The following is a 15093-nucleotide window of genomic DNA, read 5'->3' as shown; positions in this document are numbered from 1 at the left end:
CCAATAGGTAGCCTCACCGGATGATGTCACGGCTTCCTATTGGCTCAAGGGGCCTTTAAAATGTCCATGTTACGTGATCCCTGCTAGCAAGCTGGATTGGCTACCGGCATCCCCTGTTAAGGCAAGTATCTCCGGAAGCATGGGGTCCCAAAGCTGAAATGAATGGGGTTGCGCTCGGGGGACCCCTTGCTTCAATTGTATGTAAAGAAATAAATAAACCAAATTCGAAATTGGATTGCCGCTTTAAAACAGAAGTCTGTGCTGAGCACCATTTTGTGTTGCAATTTAATTAATATGAAATATTGAGGCAAAAAGTGACACTGTGTGCTCATTTGCATGTCATTTCCCAGAATCCCTTGCTGCAGTGGAAGTGCTGTATGCTGGGTGATAATGGGGAAAGGCGGGGTTGCAGACCTGCCTAAGACATGCAGATGAGCATACAGTTATATTTGCATATTTGCTTTCCTGTGGAGGGTTTTTGTCACTTTTTTTACTCACCATAACTTAACTCAGTATTATGGTATAGCCTATCCCATAGCCTCTCTTGCATTCCCAGTAAAATCAACCCCACACTGATGAGACCCATCAAGGTCGAAACAGCTGTCTGTGGGTGGTTTTCTGGGTATGCACCTTAACCCTGGCTGTGCTCAAAGCTGTGACCATGCAGCAAGCTTAAGCCTATAGATTTTTTTGTGATTTGTCAACCACTGTACATTACCATTGTTCTAGTTGTTTCAGCCATTCATGTTAATGGGCGATGGCCGCAATAGGGAACCATGTTAAAAATGGTTATTGAGGCAAAAAGTGACACTGTGTGCTCATTTGCATGTCATTTCCCAGAATCCCTTGCTGCAGTGGAAGTGCTGTATGCTGGGTGATAATGGGGAAAGGCGGGGTTGCAGACATACAAAATGTTATATGGGTGCGCCCCCTCTTCGCATCTGGCAAGTCCTTAGCCGGTTTCTTGCGTATGTTGTAACCTTGCGTATGTTGTAACACTGTGCCTCAGTGTAACGATCACGTGTGTATTTTATTTGCCATAATAATAACTTCCATATAGTGCTTTTCTCCCAATGGGACTCTTCACAATTACATTATAGTGCGCGGTAAGCAGCATTGTACATAGGATTTTTACAGACACAACCCCTGCCCAGTTGAGCTCACAATCTGGTTTTGGTGCCTGTGGCAAAGGGAGATCAAGTGACTTGCCCAAGGGAACAAGGAGCTGACACTGGGAATTGAGCTAGATTCCCCTGCTTCAAACTCAGTGTCATGATACTATCATGAGATATTATGTATTTTAATCAATCTGGTGCTACAGGGGTTAATGTGGTTGCCGGTTGTCTTAAAATACAATATATTGGGTTTGACAGCCCAAGACCCTTCCTGGGTCTGTGGTCATCTACAAAAGGGGCCTAATTGAGGGGAGGGGGATGGGGTGGGGGGGAGTTTATCACTAAAAGTGAAACATATGAAACAACATATGTTTATTTATAAAAATATTTTAGCAGGTAGTAATACATTGAGAGTTACCTCTCGTTTTCAAGTATGTCCTGGGCACAGAGTTAAGACAAATAATACATGGTTACAAATACAGTTACATAAATGAACAGGGTATACATTATATACAAGACATTGCGTGCACAGTTAAAGAAAATATATATTATGGGTGTATGAAACAGTTACAGACCAGATTAAAATGTGAGACAGCCTTAGATTTGAAAGAAATTAAACTGGTGGTGGATGTGAGAGTCTCTGGTAGGTTGTTCCAGTTTTGGGGTGCACGGTAAGAGGAGGAACGGACGTATACTTTGTTGAGCCTTGGGACCATGAACAGTCTTTTGGAGTCTGATCTCAGGTGATAAGTGATGCATGTGGTAGGGGTGAGGAGCTTGTTCAGATAGCTGGGTAGCTTGCCCATAAAGAATTTAAAGGCAAGACAGGAAAGTGAACTTTGCGCCTAGACTCTAGTGATGACCAATCTAGTTCTTTGAGCATTTCGCAGTGATGTGTGTTGTAGTTGCATTGGAGAATAAACCGACAAATTGAATTGTAGAGGGTGTCGTTTGCTAAGGTGGGTTTGAGGTGCCGAGCCATATACTATGTCTCCATAGTCAATAATTGGCATTAGCATCTGCTGTGCGATACGCTTTCTGACCAGGAGACTTAGGGAGGATTTGTTCCTGTAAAGTACCCTTAGTTTGGCATAGGTCTTGGTTGTCAGGGTATCAATGTGCATTCCGAATGTTAAGTGGGAGTCAAACCATAAGCCCAGGTATTTAAAAATAGTGACAGTGGTTAGGGTGGTGTTAGCGTTGGTTCTAATCAGGAGCTCAGTCGCTGGAAGCTTTAAAAATTTAGCCTTGGTTCCAAATACCATTGTTAGTCTTGTCAGTGTTTAAAAACAGTTTGTTTTGGGAAATCCAGTTTTCGAGTCTCAAAAAGTCAGACTGAAGTATGTGTTGAAGGTCAAAGAGGCTATGGCTGTGTGCATATAGGATTGTGTCATCTGCATACATGTGTATTGAGGCTTCCTTACAAGCTGTAGGAAGATCATTAATGAACACTGTGAAGAGTAGGGGCCCCAGAGCAGAGCCTTGCGGGATACCACAGGTGATATCCAGGGGGTTGAGTTAGAGCCTGAGATGGACACATGTTGGGATCTTCCTGATAGGTAGGACTGAAACCAGTTTAAAGCATGCTTCCCTATTCCAGAGCTCTGGAGTTTGTTAAGCAGGATAGCATGATCAACTGTATCAAAAGCCTTTGCAAAATCTAAGAATACTGCACCAGTTAGTTGTCCCCGTTCCATTCCACACTGTATTTCATTGCAAACTTTTAGCAGGGTAGTTACGGTGGAGTGTTTGGGACGAAACCCAGATTGGAATTGGCTAGGGAAATTTGTCTTGGTATAGTAATCGCTTAATTGGGAGTGGACACACTTTTCCATGACTTTGGATAGAATTGGGAGAAGTGAGATTGGCCTGTAGTTTGAGACAGTGTTTTTTGTCCCCACTTTTGAAGATTGGTATTTGTATACAGTATGTTGTGCCACAAATGATAGCCAGATACAAGGCTGACAGCCTCAAAGGAAACTAACATTCCTGAGATACCCCTTGTGCATCACAGAGAGAGGTGACACATGTCATGCCTTCGTTGGAGGATTTTATTTAAAATGAGAATATCATGTGACGTCATCTACATTGTATAATAGGAGGTACATATCTGTCACCATTGCGATTATACAAATCAAACCGTACCACACACTTACTGGGTAAGAGGTGCCAAGGACAGATATTCATTTGTCACTCAAATTTACGAGCAAGACGGTCAAAAGGATTCTTGTTACATCTGTCATAATGGGCTGAATCTATTGATGTGACTCACGTGTGTCTAAGTATTAAAGGAAGTTATGTGTGCGTCTATATATTGAGAACAGAAATTAAACATCTTTTTTTTTTTCCTGTGTCGTAAAACCGTCAACATAGCAGCTGATTTACAAGGTTGGCTTATGTTGTTTCAATGGGGGAAAAAAATGTACATAAGTCTTAGCAAGGTATTATGAAAATCAGAATTCAACAGAGGTGTGTTTGTGATTAAACACATGCATTTTCATATTTCTACGCCAGTAAGCTCTCTGGGTGGAAACCTACTGTATAACGTATAGTAACATACTGTATAGGGCTTTCTGTTTTCTGTTTTATCCTTTTATTTTAAGAAACCGTAATGCATTTATTTTACATTTACGATATGTTCTTATAATCGTTTTTCTGTAATGTAAGCACTATGTTTATATATATATATATATATATATATATATATATATATATATATATATATATATATGCAAATATAACTGTATGGTCATCTGCATGTCTTAGGCAGGTCTGCAACCCCGCCTTTCCCCATTATCACCCAGCATACAGCACTTCCACTGCAGCAAGGGATTCTGGGAAATGACATGCAAATGAGCACACAGTGTCACTTTTTGCCTCAATAACCATTTTTAACATGGTTCCCTATTGCGGCCATCGCCCATTAACATGAATGGCTGAAACAACTAGAACAATGGTAATGTACAGTGGTTGACAAATCACAAAAAAATCTACTCGCCACCTAGTACCAAACGTGTGCTGCTTGGGCCAATATTTACTCGCCCGGGGGATAAATCCACTCGCCCGGGGCGAGCAAATGTATAGGTTTGTCGAACACTGGTAATGTAATTGTACTTATTTATGCTGGGTTAACGTCTGTGTAGTGTCTCGTTAGTACCTTTAAAAGATGTGGGTGCCGTGCTGCTGCAAGTCACCTGCGCTGGTCCCACGGGGAGCCCCTGGAGCAAGAGCGCTCTAGGGTGGAACGCCGTTGCAAGGGAACCCTACCCACAAAAGCATGCAAATAGCAAGCCAGCAGCACAGGGGAAGTGCGTCAAAGGGGGGACAGAGAAGGAGCACCGGAATACAAATTAATTAATATAGTCACAAATCATCTCACTTTGTGGTCACTGAATTCCCTGCTGCTTTACAGCCACTACATATATCTCATCTACTTTCTTCAGCTGGTTCGAGCACTAAAGATAGAATAAAGTGGACTGTAAGAAACTTGGCTAAAGTGCGTCAAGCATACATTGAGATTTCCATAAGAAAGGCCCATAGCCTACTTTTCTAAAACATTAAATAAATATGTAGTGTTGTTACTAAGTATACGCTTTTGACTTGGGCCAACCAATAAAAATAACACCACTTCAAAGCCAAAAGGAAGATCTTGGTTCATGGTGGTTGTCCCATGGTTCTGACACATACAGTAGCAGGGGATGGAGATACAGATCTACTGTATCGTCTGCAGTGTTTTCTTGCCTGCTTCCCCCCCACTGGACATGGGCACAATGCTTCCTGAGTCCTACTGTACTTAACACACACATTATAGCACTGCCAGCTAACCAATTGCTTAGACAGCATCTTAGAATCCTGTGTACTTGTCTGATTTAACAGAATTAGGATTTGAATCAGTTGCCTGAGCAGAACTACTTGTTAGATGCCACTATGGGCAGCAACATACATCTTTCCCCATAAATGTAGTATGCTCCTCCCTGAAGTTTCCATGTTCAACAGGACACGTCTCTTGATTGACTATTTGGTATGACAAGATTTTGCATACTTATTAAACACTAGTGGAAGAAGAGTAACCGTCAGTTTTTCACGTCACATGCTCCCACTTTTTTTTATAGTTTAAAGTTCTACTAGCTGTATTGATACTTGATAGACAAAAAGGGAGTCTTGCAGAGCACACACACAGGAATACAGAGGAACACAACAAATGAGGATAGGCATACAGAGTCTTACCCAGTAGGAACACTTTATTGACCAATAGGGATATGAAGCTGGTCTTAGAGACCGCAGACAAAGTTCTTCAAGCCCAGACAAGTAGCAGTGGCCATACCAGGGAGACAGCAAGTTTCAGATTGATACATGGATCCTCATTGGGTGCACCTTCACAACGCCCACGCTGTGAGCTGCCTTAAGTGACTGGAGCCAGGCTGCCAAGAACGAGCTAAGTGTGTTCACAGCATACATCCCCCATACAAGCTAGAAGTCACCAGCAATAAGCCATGCTGAGGAGATCGTATAGGCTCTTAACACTGCATACAACACCTACACAAGTCACATCTTGGGCATATACTTAAAAGCAGATATAAAATATCTGCTGGCTTACTGAGGAGCGACCTAGGATAGACTAAACTAGACTCGCCTAACTGAAACGGACTCTTGGAGGGGTTAATTTACCCATGAGTATTGTTAGATACATTGTTTCAATTTTTAACTTTATTAACTACAGGTATCTGCATCCAGAGTAAGAACATTGTATTTATTTTAAAATGTGTGTGGTAATTACTTTGCTCCATTGGTTGTCTGTCTGAGCTCACCACACAGATGTAACCCGTAGGTAATAACTAGAAGTACATGGTGTGGGCAGCTCTGGGCTGAGTGTTTTGGGACACACTTCAGGGTTAGTCTAGAAGAGAGATTAATGGGGGAGAAGAAACTAGATCGGGATAAACAGTCCCCAGCTTCATCAATGGCACGTTCTCCCATGCCATCTCACCTTCCTTGCATCTTACTCTTAGTTTATGAATCACTTAGAAACAAACAAGAGATTCAAAAGCATATACTGTACAGGCAGTCCTCGTTTTACAACGCTTCGCTTTACAACGAATGGCTTATCCAACGCTATGCAATGCATATCTATGTTCATTTTTACAACGCCAAAACGGCTTATACAACGCTCTTACGACGCTTTGCATCGTTTTTTTATGTGTATGTGTGTATATATATACACACATACACAAAAAACGTTGCAAAGCGTCGTAAGAGCATATATATATATATATATATATATATATATATATATATATATATATATATATATATATATATATATATATATTATATTATACTATATAATATTATATTATACAATATAATATATTATTTATTATGTTAAATTATATATATAATACAGTATATACACTATATAATTTATGTTTGTGCTGCATATCTTATTGCCTGCGTAAAATATTTGGTGTATTTTAGTGTTAAAAATGCCTTCAGGAACGGAACATTTCATTTAAACAGTGTTCCTTTGGGAAAATGTGTTTCGCTTTACAACGTTTCGCTATCCAACGCCATTTTGAGTAACGCATTGTGTCGGATAACCGAGGACTGCCTGTACATCGTTTGGCAGGGTTTTGTGGGACCCACTTCAAAGGAAATTATCCCAGAAAGGGATACACTACAAAGCCATCACAATACTGATAGTTGCTCATAACTAACATCTATGTAAAAGTATGAACGTAATACTGTTCCATACAGTGCAGCATAAAGTGTGTGTTTAGTGGAAAGTTTGTCCCAGGTTATTGGTCTGTCTCCAATGTGGGGGAAAAGCATCTAACCAAATTGACCATAAAACATTATTTGACGACGGATCGGTCAGCTTCCCTGGCTGGACACAACTGAGGAATTGCAAGTCTCCCTTATGTTGCAAGTGACCATTAGTGGTCGATAATTGGCAAATGATAAGCTGCTATTTCTCACACTGCAATCATCATATTCCTTTATAACTCTGAACTTAATTAAAATGTTTTGAGTACAGGCATACCCCGCATTAGCGTACGCAATGGGACCGGAGCATGTATGTAAAGCGAAAATTTACTTAAAGTGAAGCACCCCCTTTTTTCCACTTATCGATGCATATACTGTACAGTATGTCAATCGTCATATACGTGCATAACTGATGTAAATAAGGCATGTGTAACAGGCTCTATAGCCTCCCCGCTTGTGCACAGCTTCAGTACAGGTAGGGAGCCGGTATTGCTGTTCAGGACATGCTGACAGGCGCATGCGCGAGCTGCTGTTTGCCTATTGGGCGATATGTACTTACTCGCGAGTGTTCTTAAAATGAGTGTCCTTAAACCGGGGTATGCCTGTATTTACTTGCTTAACAATCTGCAAATCATTCCTTGGACAAATGTTTCTTTTCTACCGACACGTCTACCTGTGTTCAGCTTTTGTTTTCTTTTTACCATTCATCATAAAACCTGAATTTTCAGGTCAGTTTAACTTTTATTGCCACTTACTGTACATTGGAAACATCATTCAGATTTCAATTGGCATTAGGATAAAAACAATTTCAAATGAAATGATTTCCTGCAGTGGATAGTGTCATTTCTTATTACAGACCTTAGGGACATTTTCAGGATCATGAGCAATGGATGTGCATTCGCTCATAGTCAAGGTCAAAATGAATCCTTCTTTTTCTACACTTCGCCTGGCTTCTCAATTTCAATGGTCTAATTTGTATTAAAAAAAACAAAAAAAAAACTGTTTGGAAATGCAGAATATATTCTGAATTAATATGGTGGATACATACATTCATTTACTTTGATGCCTCAGATTTCCCTGCTGCTTTACAGCCACTACATATATTATCTGCTTTGCTCAACTTGTTTGTACAATAAAGAAAACATAAACTGGACTGTAAGAAACTTTGCTAAAGGGCAACAAGCACACAATGGAAGAGAACAACAACAACAAAAAAGTCTATCTACCGTTGCACCGAGCCTCTTGCCGTGATTGATCGTTACATCTTATATGTTACAGTAAGTGAGCATTGTGTGCTAGTATTCGTTTAAATATTCATATATTGATCCGTGGTTGTGCTTGTGTATTTTTTCTTTATCAGGCATACATTTGGAATTCCATAAGGCCCATAGCCTACTTTTGTAAAGCATAAAATAAATCTGTAGAGGAAGATCTTGGTTCATGCTGGTTGTCCCATGGTTCGCACAAATAGGAGGGGATGGAGATGCAGATAAGTGATGAAGTGATTTCTTTTCTGCTTTCCCCACTGGACATGGGCACAATGCTTCCCGAGTCCTACTATACTTCACACATACATTATAGCACTGCCAGCTAACAAATCGCTTAGACAGCATCTTAGAATCCTGTGTACTTGTCTGATCTAACAGAACTAGGCTCTGAATCAGTTGCCTGAGCAGAACTACTTGTTAAATGCTACTATGACGATCTGGAATGACATGATATTGCATACTTATTAAAAACTAATGTCTGTTTGTCACGTAACATTCCCCCACCTTTTTATAGTTCCAAGTTCTAGTCGCTGTATTGGTCCTGGGCAAATAATGTATTGCAGGCTGTGATACCTTCTAGAGCAGGCCTGCACAACTTGTAAAGCGAGAAGGGCCCAACTGCTCCAAGGAAAACAGATTCGGGCCGCACGGGTAAAATCATCATCATCATCATATCTCCCCCAGCACCTCTCATCATCATCATCATCATCCTCATATCTCCTCCTGCACACCTCATCAATCTGCCACAGCACCCCTCATCATCCTCATATCTGCCCCAGCACCCCTCATCATCTTCATAAATCTCCCCCAGCACTCCTCATCCTCATATCTCCCCCTGCACCCCTCATCACCAACCTTTGCGAGACTCACCCTCTATCTCACACCCCCATCTCTCCCCCTCACCCATACACAATACTTCCCCTCCACATAACACACAATACCCCTCTGCAGACCACACACATCCCACCCCCCTGCAATTCACCCCTCTGCACCTCACCTCACATAACCCCCCTGCACCTCACCTCACATCACTCTCTCCCCTGCACCTCACCTCACATCACCCCCCCCTGCACTTCATCACTCCTCCTGCACCTCACCTCACATTACCCCACTACACCTCACCCCCCTCACTCCACTACACCTCACCCCCCCTGCACCTCACATCACCCCCTGCACCTTACATCCTCGTATCTCCCCCTGCACCCTTCATCAACCTTTGTGAGACTCACCCTCTATCTCACACCCCATCTCTCCCCTTCACCCATACACAATACTCCAACTCCACATAACACACAATACTCCCCTGCAGACCACACACATCCCACCCCTCTGCACCTCTGCACCTCACTCACCCCCCCGCATCTCACATCACCCCCCCTCACCCCCCCTCACCCCACTGCACCTCACCCCCCTGCACCTCACATCATCCCCTGCACCTCACATCATCCGCAGCACCTCACATCACCCCCCTGCACCTCACATCACCTCCCCTGCCCATCACCACACATCACCCCACTACACCTCACCCCCCCTGCACCTCACCTTACTCTCCCCCCTGCACCTCACCTTCCCCCCCTGCACCTCACCTCCCCCCCCATGCACCTCACCTTACTCTCCCCCCTACACCTCACATCATGTCAGCAGAGCAGGCAGGACTAGCACACTCGCAAGCAGCGGGCACAGGAAGTGCCACATGCATAGAGCGCGTAGTTCTGAGAGCAGGCTTGAGGGGGAGGAAGAGGGAGAGGAAGAGGGGGAGAGCGGGCTCGCGGGCGGGAAAGCGGGCTCACGGGGGGGAGAGCAGGCTCGGGAGGGAGGAGGACGGGGAAAGCCGCTGTGGGCCGCGTGTTGTGCAGGCCTGTTCTAGAGGACCAACATTACTGTAGAGTTATTCAGAAATGAAATGTACAGCACTTTCAAAACCTCAGATTTCTTCCTCACGTAGGCACTTGAAAAAATAAATATACGAGGTCTTGAATATTTTGTACATTGTCCTGTTGGTCCCCTAAAACGTACCACAACCTACAACAAGCCACTTAGAAAGGCCTATTACATTCCATCATTAGCTTTTCACTGGGTTCCCTCTGTAAACAAGGTCATAATCTTATACATGAGATAAATGAGAAAGATTAAGTTAAAAAAAAAAAACACAATCTTTTACTGAAAAGGTATAACAATAGCAATAGAGAATGTGTGAAAACGCACACAGTGCAAAAAAAATACATAGGCACAAATATCAGAACTACCTGAAGGGGGAACTATACAAATATTTGCGTTTGTATTATTATCCCCTAGGGATCTGGGGTCCCAATTGTTCCCATTTCACCACTATCATTAGAATTTCCTTCATAGCTGTACGCATAGCCCCATTTTTTGTGCGGTCTACACAACTACTGCATGTTTGAATTAGATCTGATTTATAAATGTGTCCTACAGGTCCCTACATTTGTCTAATTCACCCCTTTTCTCCTGACAAAGCTATTTGGAAACGCATAGGGTTAACTGGTGGATAAGCTCAAGATAGACATTTGAGACGCACAAACGGAGACAGAATGGAGAGAAGCCAAATGGGATCAACGCACACGGGAAAACCTGCTTGCGGCTGCCTAACAGAACCCAAATGAAAGAATAAGCCAGGGCTGCCTATCGGGTGACCAGATTCCGGTGACGGAATCTCAGGCATCACACTGCGCCTTGTTGCTTGGAGCGGCTCATTGTTACATTTTTATATGCAAGTGAAAATAGTGTGCTACTTACTATTCATTAATAAACATGGTCCTATACTAAAATCTGGTTGTGCTTATCCTATTTGGAGGCTCTGGAAAAGCTAAGAAACCCAAGCTCGAAGGACTAGCAAACAACCACATCTGTATGGACTATTATTAATAGTATTATTAATAGTATTGTATAGTCGTTATTCCCAGCACAGGATTGGAGTTGAGCCCAGTTATAATTTATTTTTAAAAACTTTTACTTGCCTGAATTAAATAACAAGAAAATGCCTCATAATAAAGCAGCAATTTGCCCGTTTCTAGTTTTTTGGGGTATATGTTTACATTGTTTTTTTTTATTCCCTTCAATGTTAAGGAGGAAGTGTTGCTGATCTTTCTAGTAAATAAAAGAATAATTGCTCAAGAAGCATAGGATGTAGAATCTAAAATGTCAAAGCAGGAACACAAAATACGGCTTAGTCTGCTTCCGTTAGCAAAAAAGCATATTTGACCAATAATGTTCATAGCTGCGTATACACTACATGCTGCCTGCGTGACACTGGGATCATACTGTTCAACTCTGCCTATTTGTAAGGAACACACTCTGATTTTTAGATGAAAATGTTAACATTTTTCTGCTGTCTCCTGCCTGAAAATAATTTCATCATCCCAACTCCTGGTCAATTGGAGTTTTTGAAACCTCCCACTTTTTCATCCCAAAACCTTACTGAAATAAGCTTTCAAATGTTGGCCAGTATGTATGTATATATATATATATATATATATATATATATATATACATATATATATATATATATATATATATATATACAGTATATATTGGTATCTTTACACTGATAAACATGCATTGTCGTCTAATTACCAGACATCCACGACTCCAAGTGAAATAATACAAGATACAAAAACAAATCCACCAACCTGTGTGTGTCTGGGCCATGACATCAGCTAATCGGTGTGCAGCCCCACTGCCCCCGCTTTGTGTTGAAGAGGAAGAAGTGGTAGACGTCGTAGATCCATGGATTGCTTGGCTGATCCAGTGCTCCATGTTTATACTACCCTGGCTTGAGGTGGGGGTTCCCTGTGAGTCTCCTTGTGCTGAACCTTCATCTTCTGATCCTGAAGAGGTATCTACCCAAAGGAGGCAGTGACTCAGATTACTCACATTCCAAATATCTGATATACAAGACCGTAGACCAGTGAGCCAGATATGTTGGATCATACGAAATGCACATTCAGTGAAACGCACACACACACTGTTCTCTCTCACTCTAAACATTTGTTTCTTTGATTTTTTTTTTATTATTATTATTTTCACTTTTTGTCACACGAATGTTTTGGATTGTTAATCCTACGTAAAATAACAGGCTTATATTTTGAGCATCACTCAAATTTTTTCCATTTCCAATTTCATTTGACTACTAGGTAACTTCAACTGCGGTGGGGACACCTGGAAACTGAATGCCACAGCAATGAAGGCTTTAAAAGCACTATATTAGCCCTCGGATTGTAATAGATCATCCCAATGTAATGCTCACCTGGGGGTGTGTAGGCATCCATTGAGGTTTGTACCACCAGTGAACGTCGTTTGGACGGCATGGGCACTGCCATCTTCCTTTCTTTATGTTTAGCCAGGGCTGCCTGGACTGCTTCTGTATGCACATCTGGAAAGCAGCACCATACAAGTTAACACTTTCACTGCTTCGGAGTCTGCAACACATTACAAAGCCTTGCAGGCCCCTTTGGCTGTGCAATGGTGAAATACACTTATTTAATCATGTAAGTCTGGAATTTTTCCAACACATCCTGTGATGTTCAACACTTGCGTGAAAATAAGTCCAAAATAAATATTGCAGTATACGGAGATTGTTGATGGATTTTTTTTGGGGGGGGGGGGCTGGTGCCTATTATGATTTAACAATAGGATGACGCTTGGAAGAAGCAAAACACCCAAAGAAAATATTCTGTGTGGCTTGACCAATTGGTTAAAAAGAAGAAATCAGAGGGTATTCCGAGCTTTGTTTTCTAAACGGTTACGGTTTGGCATCCCAATCTGTGATTAAACCCTCAAGATCCGGAGTAACCAGCGATGCATTAGCGACCCTCCTGGTACTTAAGGGGTTAAACTAAGCTAAATGGAGGTGTAACCTTGCACCAGGTATTGATGAGGCTGCAGAGTTTGCTGTACTTTCTGCCGGTATGTCCAACCAAATGACTAATTCCCGCATTATAGAAAAATAATAACAAGGGTACTTACACTGCAGCAATATGCAGCGCTGAAATATATCTTTATTGTACTTAAGAATGGGATTTCAATGTGCAGTAACACATAGGACCATACAGAACAAATACATTTATTAGATTAAAAATTTGTGATATATTTTTCAATCACTTTTCAACTTCCGAAAAATGTCCTTATCAACGTGGGGCTCATTAAGGCGGCATGATGTTATCATTGGGGTGGAGTAAAGATATTGGCAGACTTATTCCCACCATTTAAGTAGAAAGACACAACAGAGAAACAGATAGGATAAATATATAGGCACCAGGACTCCCTTAAACTTCCGGTTACCACGTTCCCAAGTAAACTTTCCAAAGTCTCGATTTACAAATACTTGTGTGTATTTTCTCTCTCCAATAAACACATCGCTGTCCTTTGATGTGGCACTGTGAGGGACAGCCTCTTTAATATGAACGTTTGCAGTAAGACGAGCGAGGCGCAGCAGGGGAGGAGCAGCGAGTCCAGTCTTACCTGACCGATAGCGTTCATCCCGGGACCCAGAGGAGCGGCGGCGGTGATATCTGGAGGAGGAGGACGGGGTGACGGGCGTTCTGCGTTCCGGTGCCAAGGACTGGTCCACCCCTGCAAGAGACATCATTTAGGAACTACGGTTGATGTCTAACAAAGGGGGCTCAACTCCCGTCCTCAAGAATCCCCCCCCCCCCCCCCAACAGGTCAGGTTTTCAGGATATCCCTGCTTCAGCACAGGTGGCTCAATGAGTCCTTGCATCAGCACAGGTAGTGCAGTCTTCCACTGAGCCTTTGATTGAGCAACCTGTGCTGAAGCTGGGATATCCTGAAAATCTGACCTGCTGGGGGGGTCTTGAGAGCTGGAGTGGAGCCCCTCTGCTCTAACATATGCCGTTGTCGAAGGATCTATTTTTTGTTTACAAATTAAACTGTGTCTGCAACACCTCATCTCTGGGGAACATCGGCTTTTCACAGAGTTAGAGAATAATAGGCACTAGGTCAATAGATGGAGGGGAATTCCTTAGCGCCTACTTCATGCAATTTAAACTTAGAAAGAATAGAGTTAAATAACAGCGTTTGGGGTGGAAGTCCAATACTGAAACGGTTACGGAGACATACTGCAAAAGAACACGTGGGGAATAGTCTAGAATAGCCAAGAATTGCTCTTCATTATGTGGGGGGGAAAAAAAGAATATGTAAATACTTTTCAGTAGATAACCGCCTTGTAAGATAAAGGTGCAGACTTTCCACAAAAAAACAACAACTGGAGAAAATACAAATATACAGCATTCTTCCTAGTTGTTTCCAATTCTCATTGGAAATTATAAAATAAGCACTGAATTATACAGATGTTATTCATTTTCCTTTTACTGCGACAAAAGACAGCCGCAAAAAAGACTATGGGTTTACAAACATATCCGTGGAGTGATGCAGCATAGAAATGAAAGCGGAGACTCCATGCTGACAGCATCAAATGGTTGTTAAATCGCTACAAATAAAAGCAACAGTGTGTGTATTGGAAAATAGAGATGGGGGCTAAACCTTATATAGCTAAATTGCGACTATATACAGTAATAATATGAACAATTGAAGCCTCCTCTTTGAAGGACTACCTTTCAGTAAAGGGTTGATTGCCTTAAGGCAGCGGTGCGCAATCTGTGGGGCGCGACCCCCAGGGGGGGCGCGAGACTGCCGACGGGGGGCGCGGGGTTTACAGAGGCCCCGCGCGCTTCCCGAAGGCACTTAAATTAAGTGCCGGGGGAGCTGCAGGGCATCTGTAAACCATACTTACCCGTGGCTCCGGCGGCTTCCTCCCGGCGTCGCCATGGCAACGCGGCGTCAAAATGACGCTGCGAGGTCATGTGACGTCACGTTGCTATGGCAACGTGACGTCACGTTGCTATGGCAACGTGACGTCATTACGCCGGTGCGAGGGTAAGTTGGGGTTGGGGGGGGCGCGGGAGTGA

At 42.5% G+C, this 15093-nt stretch overlaps 1 protein-coding gene across 6 annotated transcripts in view; it reads right to left on the bottom strand.

The window, feature by feature from the left end:
• Positions 1-15093, bottom strand: part of DIP2C (disco interacting protein 2 homolog C) — a 492820-nt gene that overhangs the window by 169255 nt on the left and 308472 nt on the right. For 5 of the 6 annotated variants that reach the window (XM_075587805.1, XM_075587809.1, XM_075587808.1 and 2 more), the window contains 3 exons: positions 13628-13738; positions 12414-12539; positions 11797-12006 (listed from right to left, as the gene is read on the bottom strand). In XM_075587805.1, coding sequence (XP_075443920.1) covers positions 11797-12006; positions 12414-12539; positions 13628-13738 — 447 coding nt within the window. The remainder of the gene's footprint in view (positions 1-11796; positions 12007-12413; positions 12540-13627; positions 13739-15093) is intronic. The other variant, XM_075587807.1, reaches the window with a different exon arrangement.

Source organism: Ascaphus truei, chromosome 2 (genome assembly GCF_040206685.1).
Source record: "Ascaphus truei isolate aAscTru1 chromosome 2, aAscTru1.hap1, whole genome shotgun sequence".
In the NCBI taxonomy this organism is placed as follows: Eukaryota; Metazoa; Chordata; class Amphibia; order Anura; family Ascaphidae; genus Ascaphus; species Ascaphus truei.
The sequence above is the reverse complement of the archived record's forward strand: the minus strand, read 5'-3'. Positions and strand labels throughout refer to the sequence as shown.